Source organism: Brachionichthys hirsutus, chromosome 18 (assembly GCF_040956055.1).
Source record: "Brachionichthys hirsutus isolate HB-005 chromosome 18, CSIRO-AGI_Bhir_v1, whole genome shotgun sequence".
Lineage (NCBI taxonomy): Eukaryota > Metazoa > Chordata > Actinopteri > Lophiiformes > Brachionichthyidae > Brachionichthys > Brachionichthys hirsutus.
In genome coordinates, this window is record NC_090914.1 from 3,692,622 (window position 1) to 3,708,346 (window position 15,725).

General features: G+C 43.7%; 2 protein-coding genes across 3 annotated transcripts; both read left to right on the forward strand.

The window, feature by feature from the left end:
* The first annotated feature begins 1,778 nt into the window (after nucleotides 1–1,778).
* Nucleotides 1,779–8,955, forward strand: LOC137907234 (filamin-A-interacting protein 1-like). Of its 2 annotated transcripts, none has more exons than XM_068751541.1 (5): nucleotides 1,779–2,066; nucleotides 2,619–2,783; nucleotides 2,871–3,049; nucleotides 4,792–7,597; nucleotides 8,434–8,955. In XM_068751541.1, the coding sequence occupies exons 1-5, from the start codon at nucleotides 1,779–1,781 to the stop codon at nucleotides 8,617–8,619; spliced, it is 3,624 nt and encodes a 1,207-aa protein (XP_068607642.1). In that variant the 3' UTR covers nucleotides 8,620–8,955. The 2 variants fall into 2 exon arrangements, with proteins under 2 accessions (XP_068607642.1, XP_068607641.1); XM_068751540.1 differs by having other exon boundaries at nucleotides 4,792–7,588.
* Nucleotides 8,956–9,831: 876 nt separating this feature from the next.
* On the forward strand, nucleotides 9,832–14,532 carry tmem30aa (transmembrane protein 30Aa). Its single transcript, XM_068751542.1, has 7 exons — nucleotides 9,832–10,219; nucleotides 10,904–11,023; nucleotides 11,568–11,675; nucleotides 11,758–11,845; nucleotides 12,013–12,156; nucleotides 12,246–12,455; nucleotides 12,625–14,532. The coding sequence occupies exons 1-7, from the start codon at nucleotides 9,971–9,973 to the stop codon at nucleotides 12,816–12,818; spliced, it is 1,113 nt and encodes a 370-aa protein (XP_068607643.1). The 5' UTR covers nucleotides 9,832–9,970; the 3' UTR covers nucleotides 12,819–14,532.
* Nucleotides 14,533–15,725: the final 1,193 nt, after the last annotated feature.

Below are 15,725 nucleotides of genomic sequence, written 5' to 3' on the forward strand. Positions count from 1 at the left end.
AAGCGTTGTAGAGTGTCTCTACACGCACACACATCGCTCTCCTCCGCGCTTCGCCCTGATGACCGAGCGTCTCACCCGATCTCTAAGGAAGAGCCCAGCGACCCTCCGAGAGAAGTCCATTAATTTCTTTTGCCCATTTTCACCGGAAGACTGCCATAGAGCGTCGACGGGCAGAACGCAGACACCGGAACGCACGCACGCACGCACGCACGCACGTTTTTGCAATGTCTTCCAGACGTGTTTCAGGAGTTGATTACAGACCTACGCAAACTACGAATGATTGACTTGATCGTTCATTTTGCTGTTTTGGGGTTGATAAGGACCCAAAATAATCATAATAGTCTTGCAGAAACATGGAAAAGTGAGTTTTCTATAATGAGACCTTTAATGTGTTGTGTTTTGTATCAATGTTGCTGAATTACAGAAGATAAAGAATAAAAAAATGAAATGAAATGAAAAATAAACTGCTGGGTGCCGATCGCATTGTCAAACAGTATGTCTTCCTTAGGTTCCCTGCCAGATTTTAATGGCCTCCACCACTGGACATTTCTCTGGCCATGCTATAACCTTGTGGAACAGCATGAATGGTGGAGACTACACCTGTAAGCGCTCTGGTTAGCCGCTGTGCTATGACATTTGAGTGACTGATGGCGAGCCCACAGCTGAAACTAATATTTATGGATAGGAATGGAGGCTGTGTAATTAATCTCCAGTTAAGAAGCAGGTCTCCTCGGAGCCAAGGTGCACTCAGTGAACTCTTAGAACTCAGCTGAGGAATGTTTTAAAGAGTTTTTTTCTTCCATTCTGTTTGAACCACAGAGCATTCACCTTTATCTTGCGCACTTCCCTCTCGTGTGCTTCTCCTGGAACCAGGTGGGATTCAAAGGGACCGGTTTCAAGCATCATTAGGGATTCGCTGCGGCCTTAACTTCACTGAACACTCTTACCAATGAAGATAAACATTTTCCCTGTGAACCAAAACCTTTGATGGACTCACTTTGAAATGGCTTCACACACAGCATACATTTAATTCCTCTTTAGTAACTGCCCATTCACTGTCATGCATTTTCTTGTACAGCATCTGCTTATCTGCCCTGCGGTTCACGGTTGTGTTGGTGGAGCCTATCCCAGCTGGCTACGGGGAAGAGAGGTGGGGGGGGGGGGGGGGGGGGGTACACCCCGGATGCCTCGCCAGCGCATCGCGGGGGGCCACACAGAGACAAACAATCGCTCACACCGACAGACTAATTTGGAGCAATCAATTGGGAGGAAAACCCACGCGGACACGCCGAGAACATGCAAACTCCACACAGATTGGATGAGAACCCGATACGTTCTTGGCGTGAGGCAACAGCGCCACCCACTGCGCCACCGTGCCGCCCTGACTTCAAACCTTGGGCCTCTTAGATTTCAGATTTGACAAAGTGCTAATATCTGGACAGAATAATACTATTGCACCGTACGTACTTTGGAGAATATGTATGTAATGTTTATGTGCTACTTGTGTTGTATTGCAGGCATCCAGTCGTGTGCTTAAGGGAGAATTCATGACATTTTGGCAAGCTTGGCCTGTGTCTCACTGCATGACTCAGAGGTCAGGGTGCTATGAAATCACCAGCGTGCTACGGTGGGGATTTCAGGGGCCGGGGCGTTTTCTGTTTGTCATTAAAAAGTGTTGTTGATGCCATATCTGAGAGTATGTTTATTTGTGCTTATCATTGGATGAAAACGAGACAACAATTAAAATGTATTTCCTCTGCTCTTGGTGCAGGTAAAGCATGAGGTCCAAAAGCAGTGGGGTGGAGAGCCCGGTCAACGGGGTGATCGGCATCCCGCAGTGTGACCACGACATCAGCCAAGAGCAGGAAGTGGGTCTACCTGTGAAGAGCCTTATGGGTAAAGTCCAGCAAAAAGAGGGTCAAGATAAGCTGGAGGTCAAGGTCATCTGTGATAAAGAGAAGCTGCTAATTCATTCCCCAACTGTGAGAGAGGAAAGAGAGAACGTCATGGAGCTGCCAAAAATGGATCTGCTGAAACTGCTGGGCATCATGGAAGGAGAGGTTCAGGTGGGTTGGATTTAGCTCCCATAGTATTTGTTACCCCCCATGACCTTTGACCTTTAGTGATAAGTAGGGTGTGTGGAGTAAAGATCCGATTCATTTTGACTGTAATTTATAGTACAGTACCGCCATCGTGTGGATGAAAATGTGAAATCAGAAATGTATGATAAAAATTCTACATTTTATGCTCTTTTCTTTTTAAAACACATTTGTATGAAACAATGAAACAACCATTTTCCTCTTCAAATCAGTTTCAACAATGTGTGAATGCACACCCCCCCCCCCCCCCCCCAAAGCAGACTGATTAATTGGCCTTCATCTACATCTTCATGTTTGTGCAAATTAAAAGACAGGGATTGTTCCATTTCTGATGGGATAATATCATGATGGTAAACCTCAGCTCATTCTTGCTTGACAAAGACAGGAGGAATCCCCTTTTGTACCCTTTTTACGATACTAATGCCAGTTAACCTGTTCACCTTTGGAAGGATCTGGACAGGAGTTTTTCCAGCATTCCACAAACCGTCTCAGCTTTTGTTGATGTCTCTCTGATTTCAGGCTAGAGAAGATGTCATATGCATGCTTAAGTCCAAGCCCACTGACCCTGAGTCAAATTACAACCCTGTGGTTCCCGGTTCGGCCCTCCAGGCCCTGCAGAGGGATAGCCTCATCACTGGAACGGCACCACAAAACCACAATGCCCAACAAAAGCCCATGATCGAGGTAGGGAACGTTTAACCCATGCTAACTCACGATCTGCATTCTGTGATCTTAGCTTTAATGATAAATTCAAATACGTTTTGCCCCCAGCTGGAGCGTCTGCAGGAGAAACACAGGGAGACATACGGGAGGATGCTGGGACAGCTGCTGCTCGCCGAGAAGTGTCACCGTCACACCATCCATGAGTTGGACACGGAGAAACGCAAGCATGCGGATTACATGAACAAGAGCGACGACTTCACGAACCTCCTGGAAAAGGAGAGAGAAAGGTGAGGTGGGAGAAGCGTGAGCATTTCATTTCCACACCATTAAGACAATAAGGATGAGTGAAATTTTGGTGCCACAGATGAAATCGTCTGTGGCACCAACACCTATAAAGACGCGTGCACATATCTGTCGCAGAAGGCGCACCTGTCTTGGCATTCGCTCCCTCCTTCAGATGAGATCGAAGCGCGTCATCATTTTGTCTTTTATCATTCTGCCGTCCTCCAGCCATCTCGGTGAGAGCGAGGAAAGAACAGCCAAAGGTCTTGTGCCAAACATCTGCAGGAATGCAGAGAATGAGCACAGGAGCCGGGAGTATCTGACTGGTAGCCATCAGTTAGCAACACCGTTTCAGAAGACAGAGCAGTGCAAATGTCAAGGAGTTAAATATTTAAGTGGCATTGCGGAATGTGCAGCGATTAGTGGAGGAAAAAGCTCCATTCCTGAGTGTCAAAGCAAAAAATTGAGTTTTTTTTTTTGCCATTTAGGATTTAATCCACGCTAGATTTCCAGTTCGTTACTTTAAATACAGACACATTTCACTTGCATGACGATTTTGGGTTTTGCATGAAACAAATTTTAGAGTGCAAATGCATAGGCCAGCAATGACGTGACAGTTTAATAAATGAATTAGAAGAGCTGTACTCCAGTAGTCACATTCAAAAACTGGAAAATCAACATATATACATTTTTAAATGTTATTTAAATATGAGGTCATGAACCCAGTCATTAACTGTACCTATGCAGCTAAAATATCCTTTCAGGTCTTCTCCAGCTCTTGGGAGGCATCCCTGTCTGGTTTCCTCATTATGCATTAACGCCGAAAGAAACCATGCTGAAGCCTAGTTTCCTCTCAAGAGGAACGACAACAGACATTCTCCAATGTCTCCGGCACCATTGAGACAAGACTGCAAACCTGCCGAGGCAAAAACACTCCTCTTGTGGCAAAGGTCCCACCCCCTTCACAGTGTCTACAGCAGAGCAGCACAAACACATTCTCATACACACACCTTATATGGATGAGGTGACATCACTCACTAAGATCTGCTGCGGCACCGTATTTATTCACCTTTCATTGTCCTGATGACATGCTTGGAGCGTGACGATAGAAAATCTATGGGAACGGTGGCCTCTGCTGCTTTTGTTTTGCTTTTGTTCCTCATGCATTCTCAGCGGACTTGGCATAATAACAAAAAATATATATAAAATTGTCAATTGCAGAGGCCTCGTTGCGGGTAAGTTTTAAAAGGAGTTAGTTGTACAGTTTCTGATATGCTGTGTCTCCAAAATCGTGGATATGTTTTGAATGAGGCTCATTTTTAAACATTTATAGCTTGTTGCTGAGGATGCACAATCATCCCGGCTGTGCTGCTATTGCTGCTTCCATTCATTTGGTTTATTTTTGCAATGCAAAGCTGTTGCATGTTTCATTAGTATGCCCCTGTGGAGCATACAACTCAGAGAGACGACGCAGCGCTGCATTCAGTCTGTTTTGCATGCATTCTGTTGGAGCTAGTGATCGGGATGTGCATCAGCAGCGTCGAAAGAAGTGAAGAGATGAAAGAGAGAAGGGGTGACACTTGAACTTTCATAGCTGTTATAATATCTAATGAAAGGAAAGGGATGGGAAAAACCTAAATGTTTGGGAGATCTTTGACAGCTGTCCCTGGGATTGCCGTTATTTTACACTTTAAACAAATAAAAATGCCAAACTAAACCGTACTCCTGTTTCCCTTTCATATTTCAGACTGAAGAAGTTGCTTGAGACAGAGAAAGCCTACCAGGCGAGAAAAGAGAGAGAGCACTCCAAACGTCTGGACAAGGTGCGTGAGGAGCTGGTCAAGCTCAAGTCTTTCACCCTGATGTTGGTCAATGAGCGCCAGCAGCACCTGGATCAAATGGATCAACAGAGCCAGCATGCCCAGGAACTCAGCCAGCAGCTCCAGCTGCGAGAGCAGGCGCTGAGTGAAGCCAGGGAGCGGGCTCAGGAGGATAGCCACAGGGTGCTTAACCTGGAAGCTGAACTTCAAGAGAACTCTGCCAAGCTCTGTCAACAACACGAGGAGATGAGCGGTAAGATGGCCAACCAGGAGATCCACAGCCGTCAGCTTAATGCCAAGCTTTTAGGACTTTCCCATAAAGTGGAGGACCTGGAGGAAAGCAACAGGGCCTTAAGGAAATCTGAGGAGGAATTGCAGGAGATGAGGGAGAAGATTGGCAAAGGAGAGTGCGGCAACTCCAATTTGATGTCTGAATTGGACAATTTACGAAAGCGGGTGCTAGAGATGGATGGAAAGGATGAGGAGATTACCAAAACTGAAAATCAGTGCAAAGAGCTGAGAAAAACACTGCAAGATGAGGATACCAAGAGCAAAGACCTCAGACTGGAATTGGAGAAGCTCCAGAAAAGAATGATGGACATAGAGAAACTTGAGGGTGCCTTCTGCCTCAGCAAAGAGGAGTGCATGCATTTAAGCACTGCTCTAGAGAGAGAAAAGGGCTTAGCCAAAGAGCTCTCGGATGAAGTCGTAGGCCTCCAAATCCGTATGAAAGAGCTTGAATCTTCAGAACTCAAGTTAGAAAAGTCTGAAATGAGCCTTAAGGATGACCTGAGCAGGCTGAAATCGCTGACTGTGGCTTTGATGGAAGAACGAAAGACCCTGATTGAAAGAATGAAATCAGACGAAAAGAGAAAAGATGAGTTGAGTAGGATGGTCGAGGTGGAGCAAGGCAAAGTTATGGAGGTGACAGAAAAACTAATAGAAGAAAGCAAAAAGCTCTTTAAATTGAAATCAGAGATGGAAACTAAAATAGAGTCACTAACTACAGAGAAGTGGGAGCTAAGAGCTACGTTATCCTATGAAATAGATAAAAATGAGGATCTCAATTCAAAGGTCAGTCAAATGAGAAAGAAGCTCGATGGGTTCGAGCAGGGAGACAAGCTGACAAAAACTTCAGTCAAGTGTGAACTGGGAAAACTGTCTGACCACGTCAAAAGTGAAGACAACAAAGTTAAGGAGCTAACGTTTGAAATTGAGCACCTGAAAAATCGCCTGAAACAGCTGGAGGTAGTCGAAGGAGATTTGATCAAGACAGAAGATCAGTATGACATTTTGGAGAAAAGGTTCCTGAACGAGCAAGACAAAGCCAACATTCTGTCCCAACAGGTAGAGGAGATGAGGAGCCAGATAGCACGGAACAAGGCCATTGAAAAGGGAGAGGAGGAAATCCAGGAAGAAGACCTCCGGCAACAGTGCAAAAGGGAGGAGGCAAAAACCCGGGAACTACAGGCTGATGTTGTAGCCCTCAAGGAGAAGATCCACGAACTAATGCACAAGGAAGACCAGCTCTCTCAGCTCCGAGTGGATTACTCCATCTTGCAGCAGAGGTTCTTGGAAGAGGAGGAGAAGGCCAAGGGCATGGGCGCTGAAGTTTTCAATCTTACCAAAGAACTCGAGATAGCAAAGCGTCACAGCAGAGCCCTGAGGCCCAGTTTGAATGGGAGGAGAATGGTGGATGCCGCTGTGACATCTACTGCAGTGCAAACAGATGCATTGTCCACTGGTCCAACAGAGGAGGAGACCCCAGCTGTGTTCATCAGGAAGTCTGTACAGGAAGAGAATCACATCATGAGCAACCTCAGACAGAAGTGCCTAAGGAAGCCAACGGAAAAGAGCGGCATTGAGCGTTGCCCTTCATCTAGCAGTGACCTTGGTCTGAAGAAATCCTGGATTCCCTGGATGAGGAAAAAGGACAATAGTACCCAAGAGACCAACTTGGAGAAGCATCTGCAAATGAATGGAAACAATTTGCCTTCTGATGTGACTATGTCCCAAACACAAGGGCAACCTTTACACATCCGGGTAACCCCAGACCCCCAAAGCAACATTGCCACTCTTGAGATTAGCAGCGCCACTGCCGAGGACTTTTTCTCTAGCTCGGCTCCCCTCAGTCCCAACACTTCACAGCCTAAATCCAGAATCACGATCATTCCCACCCCGTCTGCTCCGACTCAGAAGAGAAGGTCCACCCCTGGACCTCAGGGTCCTGAAAGAGGCAAGTCTCCAGTCACTATCACGACAATATCCAGAGCCAAATCTCCAGAAAGCAACAGAGCGCCTTCCTCGGTTTCAGCAAGGCCTTTGTCTCCCGTCTCCATTCTGACCGTTAGCACTGCTATTGTGCCTCAAACATCTGCCTCCCCAGAACCCCAGGAGATGACCAAGGGACGAGCTGTATTCAAAGTGACCCCTGAGAAGCAAATGGTCCCGATAGCTATAAGAAAGGGCCACAACAGCACAAGTATCATCACCGCCACTGACGATAACAAGATCCATATTCATCTCGGTAACAGCATTGCCCCAAGGATGGTAGTCAGGCCGGTTGCCGCGGTAACAGATGGCAAGGAAATGACTCTATCAACTGGTACAGTCTTACGTTCCCCTCGCCAAATCACCACCACCACCACTACCACTACCAGGACCTCGCAAAGCAAAGTGATGAGCAGTATCACAATTTCCCCTGTTACAGCCACTCCTCCCAGAGTAAGTTCTGCTTAAAAACTCTGTTTATTTATTTATTTCTTTATTTTAAATAACTACTTATTACAGTGGGTTATGAGCAAAGTTACACCATAGTACAATCTAAACAAACAAGATATAGATATAGAGTGCTTTATCAACTTTCAAGGGTTATGGTTGAAGGTGTATGAACCCTTTGTATTGATCCAAGCTACATGCATCAATGATGTGCTTGTGCAGCACTAAGACAGAAAACGAACCTGCTTATTTCATAAATGTAGAACTATTTCTTTGATATGCACCAGTCATCGACAGTGGCTTGATATTTTCTATTAAATATGCAACGTTCCAAATAGTGAATATATTCTTCTAAAGCTTCATCTCACTCTATCAAGAATGGTCGGGGAAATAACACTGTGTTGATTTTTCAGTGAACCCAATAATATGCTTTTTTTGTGGATCGGTTTGATAGCGTGACAGAGAGGGCCTTCGTGGACTGGCAGCAAAGATAATGATGTGGTATTCTGCCGCTCTGCGACAGTCCCTCTGTAAATTCTAGCTGGTATTCAGTGTTTACATACACAAGCAGCCCTGCAGAGCTTAGTGACCTCTGGCTGACACAAAACAGAACCAGCAACAAGCTAAAGGAATCTTAGCCTGGACGATTTCTCATCCTGTCCAAGCTGAAAAGAAGGAATGAAAAAATGTTTCCATTTTTTTCATTCAATAAGCTCACACACCAAATGTGATCAGATACATTCTTTATAAATATATAATTAAAAATATTCCTGGGATTTTCTGCTTTTCAATAATTGCTCATTCTCCTGGCTAAAAATAAAAACTGTACTCTTTTCCCCTACTGTTAACAGACTGGGCATGATGCCCAGCTTCCTCGCTCAGGAGTGACTCGCATCCCAATGTCCAAGAGCCTGAAGACAGGGAAGGCTGTCCTGGGATCTCTGGGGATCACAAGCGGAGTGAAGCTGGACTCACGGGCTGAGGGTCAGACTATGAGGATAGAATTAAAAAAATCCACTGTGAATACCAATACTTAACAATATGATGAAAAACCCTTACTGCTAAAATAAACAAAAGACGCGATGTGCCCGGCTCACATTTCCTGCAATTGTGTCTGCCATTAATTGCCATTTTTGTTAATACTTTTGCACTTATATGAATATCTGCTAATTGGAAAGAAACATATATGCTGCATTTTCAGCATGTATTGTGTTGGGCTTTGAGTTGAATAATATTTCAGACCATGCTGCTACTAACTGCTTTGTGCTTAATGTGGTTGACTTGCATATAAAGAGTTTATTGGTAATAATTTTATAAGGACACATTATAAGTCCTGATACTTTTTCATGTAAATGATTGTTTTTCTTCTTCTTCAACATGATTTGTACTGAAAAGTGTTTTAAATAAATGGGATTTGAACTCTATAGTGTGACATCCACATGTGTGATGGGAAATAACAAATACAAATACATCAAGGACAGAAAGTTCAGATTTACAGACCGGAGCTATATTTCATCTCTACACTAGACATGCACTTTTGCTTTATCGGTACGAGTGCACGTTGGAGGCAAGCCCTGCTCCAAAATACTGACAGTGCTTTCGTGAAAAAGTTTGATTTGTTCAAATTGCAAAAGTTAATGGAATGCCAAAATGAATAGTGGAAAGATCCTGTCAATATCTATATTGATACATACTCAACTCGACTCTTCATAGTTACATCACAAATACTGTTTGAATAAGTTCATTGAATACGAATGTGATCGAAAGGGAGATGCAAGCAAGCCAGAACAGCTGGAACCGATGATGCTTATTTTGAATTAGGAAAGAAAGACACAGGTCTTCTCAGTAGCCACAAGATCAGCTTTTGCTAAAATAAAAATAAATAAATAAGAGTACTCAACTAAAATGAATGCTGCTTTCTGATTTTTTTTGTAAATATCTCAGAGAGGAGGAATTTGTGGAGTACAAAATATCCGGCCATTCGCGGAATCCAATCATTTGTTGATTCCAAGGTGATGACATTTCTTAGAGGGCTTGTGGGTTGCTTATTCATAATTTCCCAACCTGTCTTTATCCACGACTAAAGCTGAAAACTACCATTAACTTGCGTGGTAAAATTGACATCATATTTCTCCGCAACAGAAATAGGTAAGAGACGAGCGCGTTTGTTTGTGATGACGTAACGCACACGTGTAATCATTTCATTGGCTTGGAAGCTTCCGGCATCTTCCGGGAGAATATCTGGATTAGATCGACAATGGACGGCTCTTTGTAGGCAGTCTGACACGACTGTAATCTGTTTGTCTCTTATTTGTGGTGTGGAATTAACCCCGAACTGTCGGCAGCGAACTACAGTAGTTTAGTTTTGCTCTAAGAGGATCGCAAACCATGATGGCGTCAAGCTACAACGCTAAGGAAGAGGACGGGCACCACTCGGGCATCGCGAGTCACGGAGACGCAGGGACTGTGAAAAGTAAAAAGCCGGACAACACGGCGTTCAAGCAGCAGAGACTCCCGGCCTGGCAGCCCATCCTGACGGCAGGGACCGTTCTGCCAGCTTTCTTCGTTATCGGCCTGATTTTCATCCCCATCGGCATCGGCCTGTTTGTTTCCTCCAACAACATCAAAGAGTTCGAGGTACGGCGACATTAGCTTGCTAACGCTTAGCAGCCGCTGCCGAGCTAAGTCTGGGCTTCTCGGCACTTTAATTCAAGCGTAAAAATCATTCGACGTGTAACATTGTACTGCATTGCAGTATAGTATACTATATTTTTTTGAAGTATCCAGGTTTACAAGGTGAAAATCCTTGCATTGCGCAGCTAGCAGCTAACTAGCTAAAGCGGCCTAAAGAATCAATACTACTACGAGCTACTACTGCACTTTCGTCTTGTCCCGTGAGGGGTCGCCACAGCAAATCAATAATCAAATGTTCTCCACTTCACCAACACCAACCATGTCTCTCACGTCCTCCCTCACTGCGTCCATGTGTCTTCTGGACAGTAGGTGAGAATGGTGTGCATGAAGGACAATAAGAAGTGTTCAGACGCAAAAGCTTTTTGTATTGTGTCGTATTGCAGACCAAAGTCTCTAATATTTTAAGTCTTGAACCCCCCCCCCCCCCCACCTGTTTATGGAAATAAGCGTTTCTGTTTCTGTCTGAGACATTTATGGGGCTGACAAATAATAATTGTGTAGAATTTGAACTAGGATCAATTTGTTGATTCATTGTGCTTAGTAAGTGTATTTGGAACCTCGTGAGACATTGTGCGTTTATTTAATGCTATTATTTTTAGATATTGGTAATCAACTCATCTCTTCCAGATTGATTACACTGGTGTCGACATTTCCGATCCATGCTACACCTGTGCCAAGAACTTCAGCTGGAACAGCACAGCGCAGTGTCTCTGCTCTAAACCCTTCACGCTGGAGCAGCCATTTGAGGCGAGCAACTATTCCAGCCTCAAAATGGATCGTTTAGTTTTGAAGTGCGATACAAAAGGGCAACAACAGCCCTCCTCTTTCTGCCGGTAGATGCCCATTAGAGCCTATTTTAAGGCCAGGCCAGGGCGCGCTCTGGGTTTTCTTGGAACTGGCACTACCATTGATCACTCTTCTCTAATAGCATGCAGCCCAGCAATTCACAGAAAGCACTTATTGATGTATTTTTTTAACCATTACCAGTTCAGATAAGATTAACAGTCGTCATCAAGTATTTATCACTTAGATTAGAAAGATACTTCTCTTATATTTGTAGTTTGGCATGCCTTTAAGGAACACGTAAATCAAACTGCAATATAACATCCATCTCATCTGAAGATATGAAGAGTATATTATTTTACGCTTATTTCAGTTATTTTTTAATCGTGAACTCGTGTAACAGATGCTGTACACGTTATTTGCACGGATACACTGTACAAAGACAATTCACTTCTCATCCTTCGCTGATGTCCCCTCCATCTGTAACACGAACTGTCCTGTCCTGCAGAGTAATGTCTTCATGTACTACGGCCTCTCCAACTTCTATCAGAACCACAGGCGTTATGTGAAATCTCGGGACGACAGTCAACTTAACGGCGACCCGTCCTCTTTGACGGTAAAATGGCGGTTTCTTTTTTAGCGTGCGTAGATTTGAATGAATACCTTTTTCTGATTTGCCGCTGTGCTGCCTTTAACAGAACCCCAGCAAGGAATGCGAGCCATATCGTACAAGTGAGGGACTTCCCATCGCTCCATGCGGGGCCATAGCTAACAGCCTTTTCAATGGTGAGAGGCACGGCAAAGAGCTTCACGTTTTCCCCTCAGAAATGTAAACATTATTGTTGCTCGTGGGTTCAGCTGAAGAATTTCCCGAGCATGAAACCCCCTGCGCGTACAAAATTCTGGTATTGTTTCAGAAACACTATTAAATATTGAAAATGTCTTTGTTTCAGACACTCTGGAGCTGTATTATATAGATTCTAACGGCACCAGTAATGCAGTTCCTCTGGTAAAGACGGGTATTGCCTGGTGGACAGACAAGCATGTGAAGTACAGGAATCCTGGTGAAAGCAGCAACCTCACAGTCGCGTTCCAAGGTGATTTTAGAAAAACTGTGCGGGTCTGTAATGTTCATAAACGCCCAAGTCGCGGTGACCAGCGTGGTTTTCTGCTTGTTCTCCCTCAGGAACAAACAAGCCGGTGAACTGGAGGAGGCCGGTGTATCAGCTGGACACATCGGACCCCGAGAACAACGGCTTTATCAATGAGGACTTCATTGTGTGGATGCGCACGGCTGCCTTGCCTACCTTTCGCAAGCTTTACCGCATCATCCAGAAGAAGCCCAACGCGTCCCCGACTCTTCCCAGCGGCAGATACGTCTTGAACATCACTTACAGTATCCTTTGAATCGTAGGCCAACTTAAACCCGGTATCGCTTTTTGGATTTCGGCTTCTCTGATACACCCAATTTTTGTTACGGAAAAACCTCCAGGGTGAGAATGATGTTGTTAAATGTAGATTTCTCCCACTTCACGAGTTGTTCTTCTTTAACCATCTATAATCAGATTACCCTGTGCTCAGTTTCGATGGTCGCAAGCGGATGATCCTCAGCACCATCTCCTGGATGGGAGGGAAGAACCCCTTCCTGGGCATCGCCTACATCACCGTGGGCTCCGTCTGCTTCTTCCTGGGAGTGGTGCTGCTCATCATCCACCACAAATATGACACCCGCAACAACAGCGCAGATATTCCAAATTAAGCCGCCCTTGCATTGCGTTGTTCTGCCTCTGCATGTACCAGTGACCCTAAAGGGTCCCGTTCTGGACGGCTTGTTTATTTAAATGTGATTACACTGTTCTCTAATTGTCTCCTGTGTATTTATATAAAGAGAGCTGTGTCTGAGTTCTGTCATCAAAGCAGTGTTTTGTGTAAAGCAAAAGAACGATGTTAAAGCTCTGTGCGGAGACACGGAATCTAAGTCAGCCGATGAGGATGCCATTTCCTGTCTTTAAAAGAAGGCTTTTTATTTTCTATTGATCTATATTATCAAAGTACAGTAAATGCCTTGACACGCGAGCGTAATTCGTTCCTGGACCGAGCTCGTAGCTCAAATCGCTCGTATGTCAAATCAATTATTCCCGTATAAACTAAAACAATTTAATCCATTCCGGTCATCTAATAACACTCAAATCAACGCTAATAATGGAGAAAACCCCGCCCGTTTTTCAATTAAATTCAATTTTATTTATATAGCGCCAGATCACAACAGAAAGTCATCTCGAGGCACTTTACAGGAGTAGCAGGGAAAGACGGAACCCAACTTGACCCACAAGAACAAGCAATTTGGCAACAGAGGCAAGGGAAAAACTTCCCTTTAACAGGCAGAAGCCTTGGATAGAACCTAAGGCTCATGGTGGACGGCCATCTGTCTGACCGGCTGGGTTGAGATAGAGAGAGCGAATGACAGGTAGGAGGAGAGTCAAAAACAAGGAGATTGATAGAGAAGCGATAGAGAGCAGGAGCAGACAAAAACGAGATGTATAAGTCTACAAATGCTATATAATAAATTATATAAAATATTACTGTAATAAAATGTTTTGTTTTATAGAGTCTTACCTTAAAGACAGGCGATGGCACCAACAGCGATTGAGGTATAACTATGGTCTGTTTCAGTGCAGCTTGGGGAATGGCTTACTTACTATTGAAGGATCTATATATTGTGTGCGTTGTGTACTGTGATATGCCCTGCTGATGAACGTACCATTATATTTCGTCGACATACCTCTGGTTTCTGGAATTACCTTTAAATATGGGACACCCATTTCTCTCCTGCTACCCAGCATGGTAAATGTTGATGTTTAAAGAGAAGTCATTTATCCTTTTAGGTCATAGAATACTTACAAATTGTACCGAAAGTCTATGTTTTCATCTGCTGCTGACTGGTTGCACGAAGAGACCCTCATAATGCACGACAATCTAATGCTTATTATTACTGACGGAAGCATCCTGCATCGCCGCAGCCAACGGTCCCCCATTCTTAGTTCTTAGCTCTTTGTTCTTAGACTCTTTGGCAGCATCTGCAGGCATATTAGAGTTCCACGTTATTTGTGTCTTTACAGCTCGGCCTGTGTCTGAAATTGTCTCGTCTTATATGTTGTCTAGCTGACATGCACTTTAAAAGAGCCACGTATTGAATCGTCTGATTTTGTGTTCTAGATTTGTCATTTTAATCAGTTGGAAACATGTTTTTATCCGGTTTTTGGGGACCAATTAAAGAACTTGGGTGAATGTATTTATCTAAATTTGTGACGTTATTCACAACCACAAATGATAATGGAATTTTGCGAGACTTTCAGATGTCCGTCCTTGGTACCCCACTTTACTGCCTCACAGACGAAAGTGTGCAGCATCTACTAAGAGATAAAATGATTGTTATTAAAGCTTTGGCGTTTAAATAAATGTTTGTGGCTTAATCCCGTGTCGATTATTAATGACTAGCAGCGGTTCATAGATAGACAGTCCTATTTTAAACAGAATTTATATATTTTTTTGTTAATAAAATTACATATATATGTATCAGTAAAGACAAGATTCCCATACACTTCAAATCTGGCAGCACCCTGAGACAAATGCTGGTCCACCCGAAAGACACAAACAGAGCAATGTAGTGCAGACTAATAACAGTTTCCCAGCATCATCTCTAAGTGTCGCCAAATGGTCAACATCAGCCATGAAATTGTCGCGAGGCACATTTTCACAGTCATTTCATCCCACCTCAAAGGACGCTGCCGCCTCCACTTTTGCTGCTTTGCACTAACTAGTTAGACCAATGTAGTCTGCTGCTACTTCACTGCCCTTCTGTGGATGTATCGTTGCCAGCATCATTGCCGTGGAAGTGTGTGGGAATTGATGCATCCACCAATCGCAACAGATGCATCTATTTCTTTTTCTTTTTTTGGATGAACATGAGGAATAAATTAGCCTTAAAGCCACTCTTGTCTCAATCTTACTGGATATAGCTTTAAGTGTTAATTTAAAAGGATCCCAAGTGGTTTTTGTAGTTTCAGGCAAATTGGTTCAGTATTTTATGGTTAAAGGAAAAACTTACAAATTTAAGTTTATATTAATTGTTGCTTTTCCAACTTATTTTAATCACCTTTGAATGTGATCTAATATTTGATTTTTCCACGCAAAGATGATTTTTTTTCCTGATGACTCTGAACTCATCTTCTTAGTGATATGTTTGTTCTGGTAATTTCTTTTGTGGGCTTTGGGCAGGATGCCAGAGGACTCTTGTTAAAATAATATTTTTTTGGGGGTGGTTAAATTAGATTTAAGCCTCATATTGAGCCAAGATGTGCAAGGAATCTGATAACAGCTGGAGCTGAGCAGGAGCCTGCAGTCTAGTAGCTGGTGCATTTGAACCAGATTGGATTTTAGTATGACGCTGAATCCAGTAGATGGCGCTAAAAGCCAGTTCAATTCTCTCTCTGCTTTTTGAGAGCGCCGAAATTGTTCTCCTGTCCCGACGAAAGTTTTTAATTCCTTTTTTTTTTGTAATTTCTATTCTCGCACAACTGGAACGTGTGACTACTTTTGCTTTTGTGTCTTTATGCGTCATGGATGCATAAGGAAGCAAACGTTTTTTCTCTGCGTAAAACGGAAA

Excerpts from the sequence above, each read along its gene's own strand:
- LOC137907234 (XM_068751541.1), top strand. The coding sequence starts at position 1,779 with ATGAGGTCCAAAAGCAGTGGGGTGGAGAGCCCGGTCAACGGGGTGATC. Across the intron at positions 3,050-4,791 it reads CTGGAAAAGGAGAGAGAAAG|ACTGAAGAAGTTGCTTGAGA; the intron begins GTGAGGTGGGAG and ends TTCATATTTCAG. Across the intron at positions 7,598-8,433 it reads CTCCTCCCAGAGTAAGTTCT|ACTGGGCATGATGCCCAGCT; the intron begins GCTTAAAAACTC and ends TACTGTTAACAG.
- tmem30aa (XM_068751542.1), top strand. The coding sequence starts at position 9,971 with ATGATGGCGTCAAGCTACAACGCTAAGGAAGAGGACGGGCACCACTCG. Across the intron at positions 11,024-11,567 it reads CGCTGGAGCAGCCATTTGAG|AGTAATGTCTTCATGTACTA; the intron begins GCGAGCAACTAT and ends CCTGTCCTGCAG. Across the intron at positions 11,846-12,012 it reads AGCTAACAGCCTTTTCAATG|ACACTCTGGAGCTGTATTAT; the intron begins GTGAGAGGCACG and ends TCTTTGTTTCAG.